Raw genomic sequence first — 22736 nt, 5'->3', positions numbered from 1 at the left:
TGAAGTGTGGAAAGGACATACCTTGCCTCAAAGCTTGGTGCGACCATTCACTGCAACAGAACTTCTCCCAGCTGTCTTGGACCTCAACATGCTGCTGAATCCAGGAGGGGATGTCAAGAGGGTGGGTCTGGACTTGTGCAAGCCGACGGACCTAAATCCATTCACACATATGCTGTTCCTTTTTGAGGAGTTAGGTATCCTCATTATCAAATGCCACAAGCTGACTGAAAGGAGCCACCATCATCCTTTGGATGGATAGCCAAAAGAAAACAAAAGGCTAAAGATATTCTGATCATTGTTATTTTATTGCTAGCTTGTGAATTATGAATGTATACATAGTAAAAGAAAATTAAATTGCAAAGGTAAGCTAGTTCACTCTAAATGTTGATATGTAACATTAATTTGTGATCCACTTCAAGTAGGATTTAATAAAAAATTATTCCTGTTTACCAGTTCAAAAGTCGTAAAGAAGACCGTGAACGCAAAGGTTCTATCCCATTCCATCACCCAGGTAAAAAGAGACCAAGGCGAACAGGAATACCATTCCTTCTACATGAGGATCATTTGGATGTATCACCAACTCGAAGCACGTTCTCATTTGGGAGCTTTTCTGGAGCTGGGGAAGAACGACGTGGTTTGGATAGAGGAGGCTGGCAAGCAACTATACTGGGTTAGTCAAATACAGTGGCATATCTCCCTTGCTTAACCTTGAGAGCTTAACCTTGCTCTCATGTAATTAATAATGCTTCTGCAGTTCTAATTCCTCCAATGAAATTAGTGATTGTATACATCTTAGCCCTTCAAATAATTAGCATTCAAGTTGCCTTCCAAATATAAGCACATCTGAAAGCTAACTTTTGTTTCATAAACTGGAACCCCAGTGTTGGTTTGTCTTCTCACTCAATTTAAATACATTTTTTTCCCGAAGTGGATAACCTCACATTTTCATACATTATGTTCCATTTGCCATCTTCTTGCCCATTCATTTAACTTCTCTAAGTACTTTTGCAGTCTTTGTGTCCTCCTCACTATTTTCATATTTGGATCCTTTATCTCAATATCATCAAGGTCTCGGCATTCATCTTTATGGCACCTGCCAGTTGCTGAATGAAATGACACATTTAACGACATGGGTTGGCGCAGCAGTTAGCACCATGCCTTTACAGCACCAGTGATTTGGACTGGGTTTCAAATCCCATGTTGTCCATAAGAAATTTATATGTTCTCCCTGTGTTTGCGTGGGTTTTCCCCAGGGACTTTGGTTTCCTCCACCGTTCGAAACATACTAGGCGTTGTCGGTTAATTGGGTATAAATTGAGTGGCACGGATTAATGGGCAGAAATGGCCTGTTACTGTGCTGTATGTCTACATTTAAAATTTAACTATTTTCTGTTAGTTAGCTGTTCCCTATTCATGCCACTTGTCCCCAAGTGTATTTGTTTTAATCTTGTACTATTATCTTTAATTTGGTGTAAATTACTTAATACTCTGTAAATCCAAATCCTCTGGTTATCAATTTCCCAGCCTGTATGTCGCATTTTCAAAGAAGCCTAGCAAATTTATTAAACTCTGTTGTAAAAGCCACCTCCAACTGTGATTGTCACAAGGTTTACTAATTGTCCAACAATAACCTCCATCATAATGGATTCCAACATTTTCGTAATGGTAGTTGGGATAATGGGACAATTGCTCCATATTTGGATTATATTTTGCAGTTCTACCATCTTCTATGACCTCTATAGAACCTAGGGTATTTTGGTAGTATCAACAATCCATTGCTCCTACGACTACTTGCTTTAAGGATTGAGGGCGCAGGTCATTAAGCAACCTTATTTTCTATTTTTTTTTCAGAGTAATGTTTCTTTCCCCTCATAAATGATCTTTTGTTATTTTATCATTCTGCATTGAAGATGATCTAAAATAATTATCAGTTCTTTCTCTTTGTAAATCCCCCAGTCTCACCCCCATAAGGGATCAGTCTCCCAGTCTTTTGACCTACAACTAATGTATGCAGCATTTGTTTTTCATTTTAAAACCATGCATAAATTCCTTAGTCATAGATCCTCCTTGTAAAATTATTTACTCACTAGAAAATACTTTTGTTTACATTTATGAAATATCTCTTTATATGATGGCTGCTGCTGTCCTGCGATCTTACCATTTAACTGATCTTCTCGGTTTGCTTTGGCCAACTCTGCTCTCCAATCATTGTATCTTAAATTTAAGGCACTTAATTTCAGACTTGTGTTTCTCATTCACCAACCAAATTTGAAGTTGCACAATGTTATGATCATGTCCAAGGAAATACTTCAGTATGAAATCATTAATCTAGTCTTTTTTTAAATATTTTTATTTTTCACACTATGAACCATACTGACCAAAATACACACAAACATTTCCCTCTTGAATATACACAGTGTCATTTTCTCCCCTTCCCCCACCTTCCCTCCCTCCTTCACTCCCCCTCCCCACCCACTCAACATTCAACATATATGATACATTAAACCCATTAAACAATGTCATCACACAATGAAAATAAACAAGAAAATTGTGTCATCTACTTTTACACACTGGGTCAGTTCATTTCGTCTTTTTCTCATTCTGTCATTTTAGGGGGTGGAGGTCCGCCGTAGACCCTCTCTGTCGTGTTCCATGTACGGTTCACAAATTTGTTCGAATACTGTGACGTTATTTCTTAAATTATATGTTATTTTTTCCAATGGAATACATTTATTCATTTCTATGTACCATTGCTGTACTCTCAGGCTCTCTTTTGATTTCCAGGTTGACATTATACATTTTTTTGCTACAGCTAAGTCTATCATAATAAATCTTTTTTGTGCTTCATCCAAATCGAGGCCTAATTCTTCTTATTACTTAGAAGAAAGATCTCTGGATTTTTTGGTATGTTGCTTTTTGTGATTTTATTTAATAACTGATTTAGATCTTCCCAAAACTTTTCCACTTTCTCACATGCCCAAATTGCATGTACTGTTGATCCAGTTTCCTTCTTACAGCGAAAATATCTATCTAATACTGTTGGGTCCCATTTATTTAACTTTTGGGGCGTGGTGTATAGCCTGTGTAACCAATTATATTGTATCATGCGTAACCTCGTGTTTATTGTATTTCTCATAGTTCCGGAGCATAGCTTTTTCCATTTTTCATTTTTTATCTTTATTTATGTTTAGATCTTGTTTCCACTTTTGTTTGGGTTTACAGCTTATTTCATCATTCTCTTTCTCTTGCAGCTTGATGTACATGTTTGTTATAAATCTTTTAATTATCATTGTGTCTGTAATCACATATTCAAAGCTGCTTCCTTCTGGTAACCTCAGCCTGCTTCCCAATTTGTCCTTCAAGTAGGTTTTCAGTTGGTGGTATGCAAACATTGTACCGTGAGTTATACCATATTTGTACTTCATTTGTTTAAAAGATAATAAATTATTTCCCAAAAAAACAATTTTCTATTCTTTTGATCCCTTTTCTCTCCCATTCTCTAAAGGAAAGGTTATCTATTGTGAAAGAGATTAGTTGATTTTGCATCAATAATAATTTTGGAAATTGATAATTTGTTTTATTCCTTTCTATGTGAATCTTCTTCCAAACGTTGAACAGATGGTGCAGTACTGGTGAACTTCTATATTGCACCAGCTTTTTATCCAACTTATATAGTATATGTTCTGGTACCTTCTCCCCTATTTTATCTAGCTCTAATTTGGTTTTTCCCTTGTTTGATAAAAATCTGATAGGTATTTTTATTGTGCTGCTCTATAATAATTCTTAAAGTTTGGTAGCTGTAAGCCCCCTTGTTTGTACCATTCTGTTAATTTATCTAGCGCTATCCTCGGTTTTCCCCCTTTCCATAAGAATTTCTTTATTATTTTCTTTAGCTCATTGAAGAGTTTCAGTGTTAAAGCAATTGGTAACGATTGAAATAGGTATTGTATCCTTGGGAAGATATTCATTTTAATGCAATTTACACTTCCTATCAGTGTTAGTGGTAAATCTTTCCAATATTCTAAGTCATCTTGTAATTTCTTCATTAATGGCTGATAATTTGTATAGATGGCCTAGATTATTATCTAGTCAAATACCTAGGTATCAGATTGCTTGTGCTTGCCATTTAAATGGTGATTCTTTCTTTGTGAAATTCGCAGTATTCATTGGCATCACTTCACTTTTATTTATCTTGTACCCCGACTTTTCCTTCTGTACTTTTCATTTTTCTTTTTATTTCATAAATTCTAGTGTCAGCCATTCTCTTAATGCTTTCATATGTTCTTGAAATTTTTTTAAAATCTATTTACTGTCCATTCATTTTACCTCCTATTCCACTGTGCAGAGCTTGGTCTTCTTCTTCTTCTGTGTCTGTTCTTGAGTTTGTGTCTTCTATTTCTCTTCCTTTTATCTGTGTCTCTTCTGACTTTCTTGTTGAGCTGCTTGTCTCAGTTTGTTGGTTTTTTTTTTCCATGGTGTCTTGATGTTGGTCCTCTTCTGGGTTGGTTATCTGTTGTGTCTCTAGTTTCCTTTTTTCATTCTCACCCCTCCCTTTCCCATTATTTTCTTTATCTTCCAGCTGGGAGCCCTGCTGTCAGGTCTCTCTCAGCTGTTCGTGCTGTGGAGTGAAACTCCACAGCTGTTCCCCCCTCGCGTCAGTGTTGTCTTTGTCATGCGCGGTTGCGCACCTCTGTTTGGCTCTGTGAGCCACCTTTGCAGTCCTGAGTTCGATGGGTCGTGACCCTGCGGGGTCTCCACTGACCTCGGGAAGTGGGCTCCTCTTTCCACGGCGGGTCCCTGCTTTTTCGTACAGGTAAGGCCTTCACCTTTCTCTTTCTTCTTTTCTTCCTGTTGTTTTTGGATTTTCTTTCTTAGGTGCCATTTTTTCCACACCTTTATTTTTTATTTGTTGTGATTTGTGTGTCTGGGGCTTTATTTTTTCTTCAGTTTTTTTCCTTCTTTTCTGGAGAGGGCTGGTATTCTCCTAGCGGCCACTACTCCATCACGTGACTCCTCCATTAATGTAGACTCCTTATGCAAGACTGATTTATATGAGCCTGCTCCTCATCATTTTGCTTTAAGAAACCTTTTTGCATCTATTCACTGAACTTCGCTTCAAGACTGACCTTGCTGTTTTGATTTCCTTAGTTCTTGTGATAATTAAGATTCCCTATCTTTTTTATGTGCGCCTATTTATTGATTTATACCCTGTTCTGCAGTAAACTTAAAAGGATGTTAATGTGCAACTACTACCAGTGATTTCTTGCCTTTATTTTTTTCTTTATCTCGACCTAAGCTTCTGAAACAATATCATCCTTGACCTTTGCAGTGATCTCATTCTTTATTAATAGATCAATACTCTTTTTTTCTGCCTATTCTACTGATAGGTCTAATATCCTTTTACATTCAATCTCTATCCCCTCTCCTCCACGAGCCCTGGTTCAGCCTGCATTCACATCTCCTCAATGAATATTAAAGGTGCCTACGTAATAATACATAAAAATGCAATTTATACAATACACTTTAACATTTGTCTGCCACAAGGCGAACCAAGATTCTCCATGAGCATTGCTAACAATCTAACAATAAGAGAAGGAGAAGCAAAAGGGAGTTACTTCAGATACAGAGTATCAGTTGATTCACTTCCAGCATTCTTCAGTGTCTAAAGCTGCACAGACTCCATTTCAAACCATTGTCAACCCCATACCCACTTATTTCTATATTTTAAATTCCTTATCCTGCAATCATGTATTTTTGTTGTAATTTTCATTTGAATCCATGTTGCTTTGTATATTTTGGTTAATATACCAATGATTTTAATGGATGCTGCTTTGAAAAATATTCTTTTACAGGAAAATTTTCTCGACGAGGCAGTTCTGATACAGCAACAGAAATGGAAAGCATAAGTACGAAACACTCTCGTTCCCATCATACTTTGCTGAGTGACATACCTGATCACTCTAACAGTCATGGAGATAATGCAATTAAAGAAGGTATGGTGTCTAATGTTTTTGTTGTCATATACATTGTACAATGTACTTATGGATCAAAATTCTTGCCGCAGCTGAATAAGCATTTCACAAAAAAAGTATACATTAAATTAAATTGAAGAGGTGATAAATAATAAACATTCTCAGTTACCATAGTGCAAGAAACAATTGGTGTGACAATAGTGCAGACAGACTCTTGTGTCAGAGCAGTTCAAGAGATTCAAGAGTCTGATAGCCATTCTTGAGCCTATAGGTGTTCTTGAGCCTAGAGGTGCTGACCTTCAGGCTCCTCTACCTTTTACTGGAAGGTAACATTGAGAAAAGATTGTGATCAGAGTGACAGGGGTCTTTGATGTTTGCTACCTTTTTGAGGTATGAATTAGCTGTAGGACATAGACAATATATAGTTTGTCCTTTGTATTCCCCTCACTCTAGGAATGAAAACAGTCAAAATTAAATCAAAATGGGGAAAAAAAATTGCAGATGTTGGATATCTAAAGTAAGAAGAGAAAATGCTGGAAATATCCAGCTTATAGATGAGAAACAGAATTAGCATTTTAAGTGGAAAACCTTTTGTCTGAACTGGGAAAGAGGGAAAAGAAGCTTGCTAAGCTTCAGAAAGAAAGGGGGAGGGATCTCTGATAGGCTAAAGCACACATGTCAAACTCAGGCCCGCGGGCCAAATTTGGCCCGTGATATAATTATATTTGGCCCGCAAGATCATATCAAATATGTATTAGAGCTGGCCCGCTGGCCGCCGCGCCAGTATAGCGCATGCACAGCTAATACTACAAATCCCAGAATGCTTTGCAAATGCATTGGCGCCGGCCCGTCAGCTCGCTAATCGCCCCCACCTCCTCTCTTTACTTTCATTAGCATCTGTGACCTGTCGCTCAACTCGCATGTAATAAACCCCTTACGAAAAATGGCCAAACGAAAGACAGAAAACAGGACCTTTCAAGACAGGTGGGAGGCGAACTCTGACCCCACAGTTTGATGAACTTGCATCTAAGAAGAGATGCCAAGTATCTGGTTTAGACCCAGGTGCATCAGAGTAAATCACAGTGTAGCAAGCTAAGCTTGGATTAATATTTTCTTTGGTTAACTTTGGACTGTTCATAGTTGAAAGATTGGATTTTCATTGAAGCAAGTTGTTTTTTTTTGACTTGTTGGTTTGTGAAAAAATATACATTTAAAAGGAGCTTAAAGGCTATAGAGAAATATTATTTATTGAATATTTTATTTCTCATTTGTTAATGCTTCTTCTGGAAAGAGTTTAACCAAAACTATTATTAAACATTTATTTTAATAAGAAAAAGTTTAACATTACATATGTTGAAAGAAGAGAAAACATGCAGGTGTTGTTGAAAATTTTCAATAAATATTTAGTTTGGCCCACAACTTAGTCCAAGTTTTTAATTTTGGCCCTCTGTGAATTTGAGTTTGACACCCCTGGGCTAAAACCTGTGAAAACTTAAGTGACCATAGAGATACAAGCTGTAAACATCGTCATCCAGTAAATGGATGAATGGGAGCAATTAGAGAGTGAAAACGTGCACAACATTACATGGACAAGAGTGTAGGAATTGTGAAATGCAGTGTAGGAAGACATAATCTGGCAGGTCATGCTGTGCACGTTCACCATTTCCAGTAGGGAAATGAAAAAAAAGGAACAAAGTAAACAAGCTGAGCCAATATAGATGGCTGGTACAGACAGAGAAGTTGTAGAAACAAATATTGAATCCAGAAGGTTGCATCATGCCCTGGCAGATGATCAGGCTTGTGTAGGTGGAGGAAGTCACAGACTGGTGGTCAGTGGCCAGTTTGAATCCATTTTAGTTTGATTAATTGATGCCTCTGTAGGTAAATTAAATTACCAAAATAATGTTATAATTAAATTGCAAACATAACAAAACTGCAAGAGAGGATGGTCCTGAAATCCATTGAGCAAATAAATATTACGACCTCAAATTATTTTATGAAATTGGAAATCAGAATTCTATTGTACAAAATTATTCTGTGACAAAATCATGTAATTAGTGGCATATACTACCAAATGTACTGTTTCAGGAAATCCTAAGTGGTTGTGTTATTCGTTAGGTTTGCTCTTAAAGTTGTAGATATGAAAAACAAAGTAAATTATTTTTATATTTTGCAGTGAGATCACAGATTTCCACAATCACAGTTGCTACCTTCAACACCACTGTAGCTTCGTTCAATGTGGGATATTCTGATTTCTTCAGTGAACATATGCGTAAACTATATAACCAAGTGGCTATACCGGAATTACCCCATGAACCATTGGCATGTGCCAACCTGCCCCGCAGTCTGACTGATTCCTGTATAAACTACACCTGCCTTGAGGAAACAGAAAACATGGAAGGAACTAACAATTTTATCAAGAAAAATGGGATGCTTGATCTAGCGGTAAAGTTTTATGATTAAAACTTGGCTTCAGGTATAAAATGAGGTCTGAAAATTTGAGCAATTAATCAATTCAATCCTTTGGAAAATCAAAATGATTTTAAAAGTAATGGTGGCTATTGTGTGATTATTTAAGGTGTACTCTTTAATTTGAAATGGTTTTTCTTCAAATGCTTTAGTGAAATAATAAAGGGCAACAACTTTGCAGGTTCATTGAGATGCAATCATTGACTTGAAGAACAGTCAAAGGGGTAAATTGGAAATGTTGTCTAATTTATTCAAAGTCAAATAAATTAAAAACCTGCTTTACAATGTAGCATAAAATTTTACAGAGATTAAGTATTCAATATGACATTGAACAGCACAGTATGGACCATTCGGTCTGCAATGTTGTGCTGACCTATTTAAACCTATTCCAGTATCATTCTGACCTTTCCAAACCTCATAGCTTCTATTTTACTTCCATTCATGCCTATTCAACATTTTTTGAGTGTCCTTATTGTACCAGCCTCCACCACCACCTCTGGCATTGCATTTCAGGCACCCACCACTCTCTGTGTATCTAAAAAACACTTGCATATGATGTTGCCCCTAATCTTTCCTCCTTTCTCTTAAACAAATGTTCTCTAATATTGGCCATGGCCACCTTGGAGGAAAGGTGCTGGCTGTCCACCATATGCCTCTGATAATCTTGTACACCTTTTGAGATGCCTCTCATCCTCTGTTGCTCTAAAGAGAAAAGATCTCACTAGGTCAACCTTTATTCAAAATACATATACTACAATCCAGACAGAATCCTGGTAAATCTTCTCCGCAGGCTTCCACATCCTACAATTGGGGGAGGAGAACTGAACACCATGTTCTGTGTGGTTTAACATTACCTCAAGCACTGAAACGTAATTCCTCAACTCATGAAGGCCTACATACTATAAGATTCTTAACTACTCTATAAATTTGCGCAGCAACCTTGAGGGATCTATGCATTTGAACACCAAGAACCCTCTGTTTCTCCACACTGCTAAGAATCTGCCATTAATCACAATCTCCACCTTCCAGTTGGACCTTCCAAAGTAGAACACTTCATACTTTCTGCAGGTTGAACTTTATCTAGCACATCTCCATCCAACTCTGCATCCTGTCCTTATCCCATTGTGACTACTACACTATCCACAATACCTCCTTGTTATGTACGTACTAGATAAGCAGCAATGGTAATACCAAGACAATTTTTTCAAAATAATTTTATTATTAATAACATAAAACTTCTTAACTTTAAACTTAACCCCACTATGCACAAAGGTGTGTGTGTGTGTGTGAGAAAACCTAAGCCATTACAGTTTAAGCTTGATTCTGAAGAGATGATTTTAAAGTTTAGTCTCAGAAAGCTTTTGTGTTGAAACTTGGTCTTTATTGCTGTTCAAAAGCAGTTATGGACTAAGTGTAAGGCATCAAATTTTTTAAAATGTTTGCTCTAAAGCAATAATGAAATATTTTGAAACATCAAGTTATCAGACCTCTTTAAAACTCGCATTTCTTTTGTAGAATTGTTTTCAGAGCAATGTTTCTTCATATGAATGATTTTCTCTCTTGCATGGATATTTTGGAATATGTGTTCAACATGATAAATCTACCCCCTTTTCAAAGACACAGCAAAGTGGTATTCGATGATGATTTCACAAACCCAGACAAGGGTTAAACAAAGTGCCCAACTAGAAAAGGACACAGTTGAACTGCCCTCTTTATCTTAAAGAGACCGTCATAAGTGGTCTTCCTCATTCAAAAACCACTTATTTTGTTTTCCTTTGACCAGGAGTAACATATAACAGCACCTTTTCTGGTTACTGTATTTCAATCCTGTCTTAATTACAGGATGGCTAGGCATCTTCTGGTTTCAAAATGCCTCTCGTTCCAGCAACATCTTTCTCTGAAAACTCTCATCACGTGATGTGTGACATGATTTCCGTTTCATTTCTCCAAAAGCATGAATCATGCCAGATGGCCTTTTAAAGTTACTTCCAAAGTTAATTCACATTTATATCCACTTTGACCCATTTCAAAAGTATGAATCTAAAGCAAAAGGCTCTGAACTATCTGTGCAAGTCACTCAAGGAAGAACTTGCTTGCTTGAACAGCTGCCAGCAGAATGCTGTGTGTACACACAAATGCTTTTAAGCAAACACCCATTGTTCTAGAGTTTCAATTAAGAAGCCACTTCATCTTTATGGCTCTGCTTTCCTAGACGCTTTTGTTAGAAACAGAAGTACCTTCACAGAAATTGCTCGAGACAAAAATTGAGAACAAAGAACATTTATTATACAACAATGCAAAGTTGGGTGCTTCCCCTTACCCTGGGAATACACACACACACTGGGGCTCACCCAACTTTTATACAGTTGATTTAAGTATAGGAATACCCTCCCCCTTACATTCTTCTGCCTCCTGGATGAGTTTGGCATTAGGCAATTCTGTCTGCCTACGTGCTGTTTCTGTGAACTTGGAGGACCAGGGGGTATCCTGTCGGTGTCCCATCATGTCATTGTCCTTATTCACACCTTCCTGACTCTCAGGGCTGACTAACTTCTTACATGCAGAACTTGCTAATTCTGTCTAAGGCTAGAAGACCCTTATCTTATTCAGACTAACTTTACTTCCTACATTCTATTATCTATTATCTACCTTATCTTATTCATACTGGTGAACTTGCTGATTCTGTCTAAAAGGCTAGAAGACCCTTATCTTATTCAGACTAACTTTACTTCCTACATTCTAATATCTATTCTTATCCTATTCATACTGGCTTTATTCTTTCTTTCTTCTTCTTTGGCTTGACTTCGCGGACGAAGATTTACGGAGGGGGTTAATGTCCATGTCAGCTGCAGGCTCGTTTGTGGCTGACAAGTCCGATGCGGGACAGGCAGACACTATACTAGTTTCCTCATCTTCATATTTTTATATCAGTTTTACTCATCTCTCACAATCCTCACTTTTCTTTTAGATCAGTGTTACTCATCTCTCACACTTTGATTCCGAAAACGGCTTCTCTCTCTGATTGCATCTGTGTGTCTCTGTGTGACCCTGAATCCAGCCCACAATTACCTCACTAAAAATCCATTACACTCCTACCTTTTTGTCATCTGCAAACTTGCTGCTGGCTGTTGGACCAATAGTATACCACTATCAAAGAGATTGCACCTTTCGAATTTTTTACCTCTACCCACACTGCCTCAGTAGTTGTGCCCACTATCTCTTCCTCTGTGAGTGCAGCTGTGACATTCTCCCTGAATAGCCATGCTATACCTACACCCCTTTTACCTCCATCTCTATCCTGTCTGAAACAAAGAAATCCAGGAATATTGAGCTGCAAATCCTTTCCCTCTTGCTTCTCTTTATAACAACCGTAGCATGATAATTCCAAGTTCTGATTCAGCCTCTTGTTCATCTGCCTTACTCACAATACTAATTGAATTAAAACAAGCACATTTCAGCTCCTCAAGTCTCATTATGACCATTCACTTGGCCTTTCAGACTTGCTTGTCCTAACATCTGCCATCCCCTCAACTCGTCCTCTTACTGTGCGTTGCTCATCTTCACATACCCCTGCTATTCAAGTTTCAACCCTCCTGAGTAGCACTAGCAAACCCCCATGAGGATATTGGTACCCCACCAGTTCAAGTACAACCAATCCATCTTGTATCGATCTCACCTTTCCTGGAGGAGAAACCAGTGATACATATATTTGAATCCCTCCATCCTGTACCAGCTCCTTAGCCAGACATTAAACTGCACTCTTTGTTTTATTGCTTCACTACCACATGGCACAGATAGTAATCCTAAGATTATACCTTGGAAGTTCTGCTTTTCAACTTAGTACCTAGCTCCCCAGACCAGTTCCGCAGGACTGCATTTCCTTTTCTATCTAAGGCATTGGTACTAGTCTGGACCATGATCTCCAGTTGCTTATAGAACATCCTATATCCTGGTGCTTTTACACAGATCACCAGAACTCAAAGCAGTTCTAAATTATTAAATGAGAATCTATTCTGAAATTGTAATAATTAATGTGACAAAGTGAGCACTCTCCACAAATTAGTAAAATATTAGCTGGTTGCTTTTCACACAAAGATTGCTTAAAGACAAGTAGATTTTTGATAGAAAATATCCAGGCAAGAGATCAGCCATGATCTTTTTGAATGGTGGAGCAAATTCTGAGGGCTGGTTCTGTTTTTGCTTAAATTCTTCTCTGAAGGATGATGTTTCCATTTCCCATTGTGCCAATGAGAAGGTGCAGTGATATTAGGCAAGTAGCTGCACTTCACCAAATTAGTGAAAGGTGAGAGTTGAGATCATTATTACAGTTACGATCAGAAATTAAGATGATTCACTTTGTTGGGGGGTGGGGGAGGGGAGGAGAGGAATTAAAATGTACCTAAGCAACAACAGTGTAAAGAACACTCCTACATGGTTAAGAAGTGTCCAGATCAGCCATTCTCAGTGGGGGCTCTCTGCCTCTCCTCCTCCAACCCTCACGGGGGAGGGGGGGTTGGAGGGGCAAGAACACATTTAAGTAAGGGCCTTATTCCTTACTTTTTCACTTCACATTACATAAATAATTTAATGTTTTTTTTAATGTAGTCAGAGAGAAATGCGGAAGAAGAAAAAAACTTGACTGCTTCACAGGGAATGGGGCCTGTAAACCTAGAGCAGAGTTCCAAGGGGCCAAAGCCAAAAAGGCATGAAAATGGCTGGTCTAGATTATTATTGAATCACATAGCAGGCTGTAGGCTAAAGGATATGTGGGTCCCCAGGACAGCATGGATGTGGTGGGCTGAATGGCCTATTTCCAAGCTCTATGTCCCTATATGGTCTCAATACTATATGAAACTGAAATATAAACGTTATTTTTTTATTTTTGCAGTAATTTCAGCTCCTCTGATTACTTCTCTTTTGTAAAACAAGTATTAGGATACACATATGCCATCTCATTATTTCCCATTATTAATTCTTCAGGCTTACTTTGTAACTCTTTTTAAAGTTTATATAAACTCTTAAGTAATTGTTTTTCTATTTTTAGATGTTTTGTGAATTCTATTTCTTACTGTAATAATCTCTCAGACTTTCCTTTCACCATCCTCTGCTTTGTTTGAACATCCTGTCCAATATTCTGGCCTTACTCTTTAAATGTTTGACCTTCCCTTGGAATTTTTCTTCATTGGAATGTATCTATTGTCTGCCACTGCACTCTGATTAACTCATCCTTGAACCTAATTTACCATTTAACTGTAGTTAACTCCGTTTTTGTCCTCAGATCATTGTCATTTAAGTTTAGGTACTAATCTTAGATCCTTGGAGGTGGAAGCACAGGTAGATAGTGTGGTTAGAAAGGCACATGAGATTATTGGTCTTCATTAGCATGTCACTAAGACCTCAACAATGATGACGCTGTTTACATCGGGTACCGCACGGATAGCAGTCTCTTCAATCTGTGGCGCCTGCAAGCTCACACCAAGACACAAGAGCAACTTCTCCGTGAACTACTCTTTGCAGACGATGCCGCTTTAGTTGCCCATTCAGAGCCAGCTCTCCAGCGCATGACATCCTGTTTTGCGGAAACTGCCAAAATGTTTGGCCTGGAAGTCAGCCTGAAGAAAACTGAGGTTTTCCATCAGCTAGCTCCATACTATGACTACCAGCCCCCCCACATCTCCATCGGGCACACAGAACTCAAAACTGTCAACCAGTTTACCTACCTCGGCTCCACCATTTCATCTGATGCAAGGATCGGCAACGAAATAGACAACAGACTCGCCAAGGCAAATAGCGTCTTTGGAAGACTACACAAGAGTCTGGAAAAACAACCACCTGAAGAAACACACAAAGATCAGCGTGTGCAGAGCCGTTGTCATACCTACACTCCTGTTCGGGTCTGAATCATGGGTCCTCTACCGGCATCACCTACAGCTCCTAGAACGCTTCCATCAGCGCTGTCTCCGCTCCATCCTCAACATTCATTGGAATGACTTCATCACCAACATCGAAGTACTCGAGCTGGCAGAGTCCTCAAGCATCGAATCCATGCTGCTGAAGTCCCAACTGCGCTGGGTGGGTCACGTCTCCAGAATGGAGGACCATCGCCTTCCCAAGATCGTGTTATATGGCGAGCTCTCCACTGGCCACCGAGACAGAGGTGCACCAAAGAAGAGGTACAAGGACTGCTTAAAGAAATCTCTTGGTGCCTGCCACATTGACCACCGCCAGTAGGCTGATATCGCCTCCAACCGTGCATCTTGGCGCCTCACAGTTCGGCGGGCAGCAACCTCCTTTGAAGAAGACCGCAGAGCCCACCTCACTGACAAAAGACAAAGGAGGAAAAACCCAACATCCAACCCCAACCAACCAATTTTCCCTTGCAACCGCGCCTGCCTGTCCCGCATCGGACTTGTCAGTCACCAACGAGCCTGCAGCAGACGTGAACGTACCCCTCCATAAATCTTCATCCGCTAAGCCAAGCCAAATTAAAAAGAAACCATGGCACTGAATACAGAAGTAGGAATGTTATGCTCCAACAATACAAAACCATGCTTAGACCTCATCTGGACTATTGTATGCAATTCTGGTCCCTCTCCTTTGGATAGGATGTGGTAAAGACCAAGAGGTGCTGAGGAGATTCACCAGGGTATTGCCTGGAGAGGATCAGTTCGGTGATGAGAGGCAGGAGAAGCTAAATCTGTTCTTCTGGATTGAAGGAGATAATGAGGAGACATTGAGGTATATTAAATTATGATGAGCATAGCTGGGGCAGACTGCAGAAAAACTTTCCCTCCTATCGAAGGGAGATAAAATTGGGAGGCACAGATTTGGAGTGGGGCAGAAAAGAATTAAAGAGGATATGAGGGGGACTACTTTACCTTGAGAATGATAAGTACCAAGAAAACACTGCCTGCGAGAATGGTTGAACCAGAGTCCCTGAAAGCATTTAAGAACTATTTAGGTGAGCATTTGAATTCCTTGCAAAGAGGGCTATGGGCAAAGTGTTGGCAAATAAGAAAGGGTGGCCACTGGTCAGTGTAAATGAGTTGGGCCAAACAGCCAGTTTCAATGCTGTTTATTGTACGATTAGCTTGACTTCAATATTCATATCCCACTTACATCATTCTGCTGTCTCTTAATGGCTGTCTGATGATATGTATTTTCATGTGCTCTGAATTCAACTGTTTCATTGAAAATACAGTGGTACCCCGTTACAGCGTGATGGTTCAGGGCCAAAATAATGGAATCGCGAGGAAAGCGAGGTCGTGCGATCACGGCTGTACTCACATTTCCCCCCCCCGTTCATGGCAACACTCATCCCCAAGTTCTAGTTCACAGCAGCACTCACCCCCCCCCGCCCCCCCCGTTCATGCCAGCACTCCCCCCCCATTCACGTCAGCACTCGCCCCCCCCCCCCCATTCGCGCCAGCACTCCCCACCCCTCCAGTTCGCTCGCACCAGCACTCCCCCCCCCCTCCTGTTCAGGCCAGCAATCGCCCCCCCACTCCTGTTTGCGACAGCACTTGCTCCCACCTTCACCCCCCCTCCCCCCCACCATTCGCGCCAGCACTCGCCCCAATCCAATAGTGGCAGCACTCACCCCCACTCCCATTCACGGTAGCACTCACCCCCCTTCCACTCCTGTTCACGGCAGCACTCCCCCCCTTTCATCCCCCGTTCACGGCAGCACTCCCCCTCCCGTTCTGAGCAACACACACCACCCCCACCCCACATCTATGCGATTTGTTCCCACCAAGATAAACTTTACTGTACTTACCTTAATCATTTAGATGTGCCACTTCTAAATATCCACTGCGCCACAGGGTGGCCATCCCTGGTACTGCACCTTCAAAACTGGCTCGCTTAACATCCTATCTCAAAGAATGGAATGTCGATGTTAAGCGTTCCAATGACTCATTGCATTATATCTGAATTCACATTAAATCGGGGCTCCACTGTATATCCATTAAAAATGCTTTCAATTTTACTCTTTTTATTAACTTTGAAACCTTTTACTGACATTCTTATGCTAACATTCTTAAATTTGTATTCTCTAGCCTTCCAGTCACATTCTATTTATCATTTCCCTTAGTCAGGTTTTTCTTCCCAGCTTGGTTTCTGCTCTTAGATTTACCACATATTCCTTGTTTATAAAAAAAAAGTTAAATTTTTTCATTATTTTCCATAAATACATTCATTCTTTGTACATTTCAAATGTATATTAAAATTTAAAAAAAAAGAAAAAAATCCCCTTTGCCCTTCCCCACCCTCCAATATAAGAATATAACTTTTCATCCCGTCATAGCTCTCATTTCTTTCAAAATACTTTTTTTGGAATATCACGTCTTTACCTACCTTAAAGGGTCAGGCTTACAATTGGATCCATACACAATCAAAGTGTGGTTGCCATATCTTAATTAAAGTGTCATATTTATTTTTTAGGTTAAAAGTGATTTTTCTTCCATAGGTATGCAACTACACATCTCCCCAGCTCATCGAGTAAAAAGGAGGGGAGAATCGGACTTCCATGTGATTGCTATACACACCTTGGCCACAGCCAGGGCTACTTGAACAAAACAAATTTGAAATTTAGTTAATTTGTTGCCCACGTCCATAAGGTTGCCCAGAAGGTACATCTCTGGGTTGCATGTGAAAGTCACCCTTGTTATTCTTGTTGGTGTTTCAGCAATATCATGCCATAATGGTCTTCACACATGAACCATATAGAGTGTCTAAATGTTCCAATTTCAGCTTGTGGTTGATGATGTAGAGATGTTATACAATATGTTTGGCTCATTCCAAACTTTTCTCGCACTTTGAATAGGAATGGTCACTTTAAAGCCTCAAATGCCTTTTCTGCATCTAATGATACAATTATACTTGGATTTTCTTTAGACTTAGCCAAATGAATTATATTAAATAGTCTGCTCAAATTATCTACAGCTTTTCTTTTTTTAAGAAGCCTATCTGGTCTGAATTTATCAGTTTAGGTAGATAATCTCCTAGTCTATTGGCTAACATTTTTACCAGAATTTTGTAATCTGTGTGAAGACTGTTTGTGCGGGTCTCTTTTTATTTTTGGTCGCTTCATAATGATAGCTGTTAAGAAGGATTACGGAAGAACCTTATCCACGACCACCATAATGAGAGGTATCAAAAGACCTTCAATTTGTGACTAAAACTCAGGTGGGAAACCATCCTCTCCTGGTGACTTATTTGCCTGTAATATTATTCAAGGCTATTTCGATCCCTTCTGTAGTAAAGTGGGCATCTGATCTCTGTCTTCCAATTTTGGCAGTTCAACCACTGAGAGAAATCTATCTATTTCAGTAGAGTACCCTTTGAAGTATGACTCATGTAGCTTTGTATAGTATTGTTTTAAAATATCATTATTTCTTTCTGATTTTTTATTAATTTGTCTGGCTCTTTTTGAATTGGATTTATGATCCTTGATGTCTCCTGTGCCTTGAATTGCCATGACAAAACTTTGTTCTCTATCTCCCAATTTATAATACTTCTATTTTGACTTCAAAGTAGATTTTTTCTTTTCTGTCTGTTTGTAAAATATTATATTCCAATTTTTTTATTTACCAAATTTTTGTAATTTTCCTTCAAACCCATTCTCTGGTATTCTTTTTCCAGTTTTGTTGTTTTTTTTCTCCAGACTATTGACGTCTGCCGTATATTCTCTTCATTTTTTCGTATATGAAATTATCAAGTAAGTGTTTAATGTATCCTATCTTAGGAAACTATCATTAGTAGATGGTTTGTTTGTTTCACAAAAAATTCTATTTGTTCCCTACACAAACAATTCTATTTGTTCCCTGATAAAATTATAGAAGTCTGTCCTTCACAACAGTGTAGGATTACAATGCCACCTGTATACATTCTCTTGCTTCTGAGGAATTGTTATCATTAAAGTCAGAGGCACATGGTCAGAGAGTAGTCTAGTTAAGTTTTCAGTGTCAACCACTCTCTTCAATTTTACTTACATTCAGAGCAAATCTATTCTTGTATAAGAGTCATGAACCTTTGAGTAGAATGAGTAATCTCTCATAATGGGGTGTAACTGTCTCCATACATCTATCAGGTTTAAATCTTTCATAAAAGATAGAACAACCTTTGTAGGTTTTGCCTTTGTTATTCTCCTTGCTGATTTATCAAGGATAGAATGCAAGCAAAAATTAAAATCTCCAATCAGTACATTTTGTGTACCCGCTACTGTTTTTAAGAAGACATTTTGTATAAAAGATTTATCATCAAAATTTGGAGCATAAGTATTCATGAGCATCCAAGATTCTGCATAGATGTGACAATGTACCATTACAAACCTTCCTGTTGGGAAAATGGATTGTCTTTGACCAATTTTTGTTTATTAAAGTTGCTACTCCCCTTTGGCATTTAAAGATTATTGTTATGTTCTGATAAAAAAATTTATTATTGTGTTCTGATTTTGTAAGACGTGTTTCTTGTCAGAAAACTATGCCTGCCTTTAATTGTTTTGTGTGCCAAAACTCTTCTTCTTTGTGTCCATTTATCCCATTAATATTGTAACTGATAAATTTTAATGATCTATTCATATTTACATTTGTACATATTTAGTTCTATCATTAGACCCTTTTGATAGATTGTACAGTAAAGTGATTTTCTCCTTTTAACAAACACATATATTGCCCCTGCACTGACTACGATGTAATCAAGAAACCCTGATTAATTTTATAAAGCCCATGGTACTCTCTGAGGAAGAACCCCTCCCCTTAGCTTCAGTGCCATTCAATAATAAATTTTTTTATCAGAACATAACAATAATCTTTAAACGCCAAAGGGGAGTAGCAACTTTAATAAACAAAAATTGGTCAAAGACGATCCATTGTCCCAACAGGAAGGTTTGTAATTCTCTCCGGCTCCATTAACCCCCCTTAAATCGGAGTCTCTACCCTGCTACTATTTTGCTAAATATTTACTCTCTTGAGTTCTCCGTATACTTATTATTTTAAATAACCGATAATAAAATAGTTCAAAAATATATTGTTTTAATTTTTATCCAATTTTTAACATTTACAATTCACTTTGTCTTTGTTCTTGATTTTTTTTCCTTCTTTCTGGCATCTATTTTTTGGTCCCCTTTATAGTTCTTGTAGAAATCTCTCTACTTCTTTTACTGTTTATAAAATCTTCGGGATCCCTCTGTTGCATCGATCATTAAGCATCTCCAAGTATAGCATTTTATATTTTATATTCCATGTTCCTAATTGCCTTTCAACATCGTCAAATTCTTTTCATTTTACTAAATTAGCACTTAAGTCTGTAAATAGTACCATTCCCCTATCCTTCTCGACTGGGCCGCCGTTTTCCCTAACATACTCCACTGCTGCTCTCAATGTTGCCTCCCGATCTGGGTAACTCAAAAAAAAACTCACCAGGACCAGTCTTGGTCTTTGGTTATCTGTTCTCCTGGGGCCGGGGGCTAATGAGCTATCTCTAATAGTAGTTTTTCCTTCAGTTTTTCCACTCCAAGCACTTTTGGGATCCAGTCTTCAAAGAAATTCACCCTCAGTCCCTTCTCTCAGACTGACAATTCAGACATTATTTCTTCTTCTAAAATTTTCCATCTGCTTGATTTTGTCCAGCAGCAGAGGTTTATCTGCTTACCACTTCTTTGCATTTTCTTCCAGGGTTTTTAATTGTTCTTGAATCATTATCAGATAGTTTTCAACCTGGCCACCTGAGTAGTCAGGACTTCATTCGCTTTTGAATTTACTGTTATTTTTCCTGTCACCTCTCTTAGCACATTTTCCACCTTGGAGAATTGTTCACTCAGAACTTCCATAGATTTTATTGGAAGTCCTGTGTCGATCCCCCATTTCCTTGGGTTTGTGCTGATGTCGTGGCTGCACCTTCTTCACCACTCCTATGTGGACTTTCTGTCGACGATCTCGACGATTCCTGAGCTGCTTCAGTTTTATTTTTCTGGGTCTTGCTCTTCCTACCCATCAGTCCTTTGTTTTTTTTTAAACACAATTTTTTTAAATTTTGATTACTTTAAATCAGTGTTTTAATCAATCTTCATGGAAAGCTCTTCCAACCTACGTCTGTCTAGATCCTCAGCATGGCCATACACCCTCTTACCACATATTACTTTTCCAAATTTTGATCCTTTGCCCCACTATAAATTTTTTAAAAATTTTAGATCTACAGCACGGTGACATGCCATGTCGGCCCACGAACCTGTGCCACCCAATTGACCTACAACCCCCGGTACATTTAAAAGGAGGGAGGAAACCAGAGCCCCCAGGGAAAATCCACATAGACATGGGGAGAACATACAAACTCCTACAGCCAGCACGGGATTTGAACCCCGGTCCCGATCTCTGGCACTGTAAAGGCATTGTGCTAAATGCTACACCAACCGTGCCACCTCAGAAATGCTCTCAAATGTGGAGTTTGCAGGAACACTGGCCCCAGTGTCACTCTGGTGTCAGTGACACGACTCTACTTTTTATGCGTGCCAGTGACCAACTGGAATCCACTTCCACTGCATCAGTCTTTGAGACCTGCATTCACTGCCAACTTGTACTCAGCTTGGGTAATAATACAGAAATGCTGTCTTTAGCCTTGTTTAATTTGATGCCAAACTCCTCACACTGACCATATGAATATAAAACAGAGTAGTACAGCACAACAACAGGCCCTTCACTACATTGTCTGCACTGAGAGTGATGCCAAAATAAAACTAAATTTCTTCTGCCTGTACAAGATCCATACCCCTCCATCCCTGAATTTTCATGTATCTATCAAGAAACCTCTTAAACACGACTATTGTGTCTGCTTCTTCTTCTACTTCTGGCAGTCCATTCCATGTACCTGTGCAGAAAAAAATGTCCCAGACACCTCCTTTATACTTTTGCTCTCTTTCCCCCCCCCCCTCCCCCCATATCATCTGAAATGCATATGTTTGACATTTTTACCTTGGGGGATAAGATTCTGATTGTCCACTTTATCTCTGCATGTCATAATCTGAACCTCCAGAGAAAACACCCCAAGTTTGTCCAATGTATCCTTGTAGATCTTCCCACCAATCCAGACAGGATCCTGATAAATCTTTTCTGTGTCCTTGACAAAGTGTTCAGTTCCTTCGTGTAAGAGAGCAACCAGAATTGCACATAATACTTCTAAGTGTGATCCAAATAAAGTTGAAAATAACTTCAACCTGACTTCCTTCCTCCTATGCTTAGTGCCCTTCCCAATGATGGCAAGCATGCCATATTGCCTGCTTTACAACCTTATCTAGTTTCAAGGAGCAATGAACTTGGAACTCCACCTTCACCCCCCCCCCCCCCATAATTCCTCTGTATGCCAATATTGTTAAGGGTTCTACCATTAATTTTATACCTTTCCATTTGTCCTTTCAAAACGTACACCTCGTACATGCTTACACTAAACTCCATCGGACATTTCCCTGCTTCTATTTCCAATTGATCTATTTTTTGATAACTTCCTCACAATCCACAACTCACAACAGTTTTCAGGTTGTCTGCAAACTTGCCAATCAGCTCATCTATATAGACTCGTATATATCACAAACATCCTAACATTGATCCCTGCAGAGCACTACTGGTCTGAACCTCCAGCTAGAATGTCCATCTGTCTTCATCGGGCAAGCCAGTTCTAAGTCCAAACTGTCATTTCATCATGGGTCCCATGCATCTTTACTACCTTGATAAGCCTACCATGAGGGACCTTGTCAAATTCTTTACTAAAGTCCATGTAGACAACATCCAGTGCCCTTCCCTCATCAAAAACTTTCATCACCTCTTCAAAGAAGCACTTGAGTTTATATGACATGCCTGAAACAAAGCCGTGCTATTTGTCCTTATTTTAGAAGTAACCAGGAAATGTTTACTGTGTTCAATCTGACCATACCTTTCCAAAAATATGTAAATCGTACCCATAATTCTCCTCTCAATAGCTTCCCTATCTCTGGTGTGAGGCTCACTGGTTTATAATTTTTTGAATTCATCCTGATTTCCTTTATTAAACAAAGGAACAACATTGGCTTCTCTCCAGTCCTCCAGGAGCTCTCCTGTTGCTTGTGAGGAGGCTGCAGTGATCTCCTCACTTACCTCTTTCAGTCATGTGGGATATTTCTCATCAGGCCCTGGGAATTTATCCACCTGAAAGCTCTTCAAAAGACTGAGCACCACCACCTCCTTGATCTCAAAATGCCTTAGGTCTTTGCATTTTCCCACTGCTCTCATTATCCCCCATGTCATTAAAGTTCTATAGCACAGAAAC

The 22736-nt window shown here is 39.0% G+C and overlaps 1 protein-coding gene across 1 annotated transcript in view; it reads left to right on the top strand.

Moving 5' to 3' along the window:
- LOC138761753 (protein unc-80 homolog) overlaps positions 1-22736 on the top strand; it is a 335004-nt gene that overhangs the window by 89075 nt on the left and 223193 nt on the right. The window contains 3 exon segments of the mRNA XM_069934449.1: positions 454-670; positions 5853-5993; positions 8149-8417. Coding sequence (XP_069790550.1) covers positions 454-670; positions 5853-5993; positions 8149-8417 — 627 coding nt within the window.

This window comes from Narcine bancroftii, chromosome 4, assembly GCF_036971445.1.
Source record: "Narcine bancroftii isolate sNarBan1 chromosome 4, sNarBan1.hap1, whole genome shotgun sequence".
NCBI classification, from domain to species: Eukaryota; Metazoa; Chordata; class Chondrichthyes; order Torpediniformes; family Narcinidae; genus Narcine; species Narcine bancroftii.
Note: the sequence above shows the minus strand (reverse complement) of the source record. Positions and strands in the feature narration are given on the sequence as shown.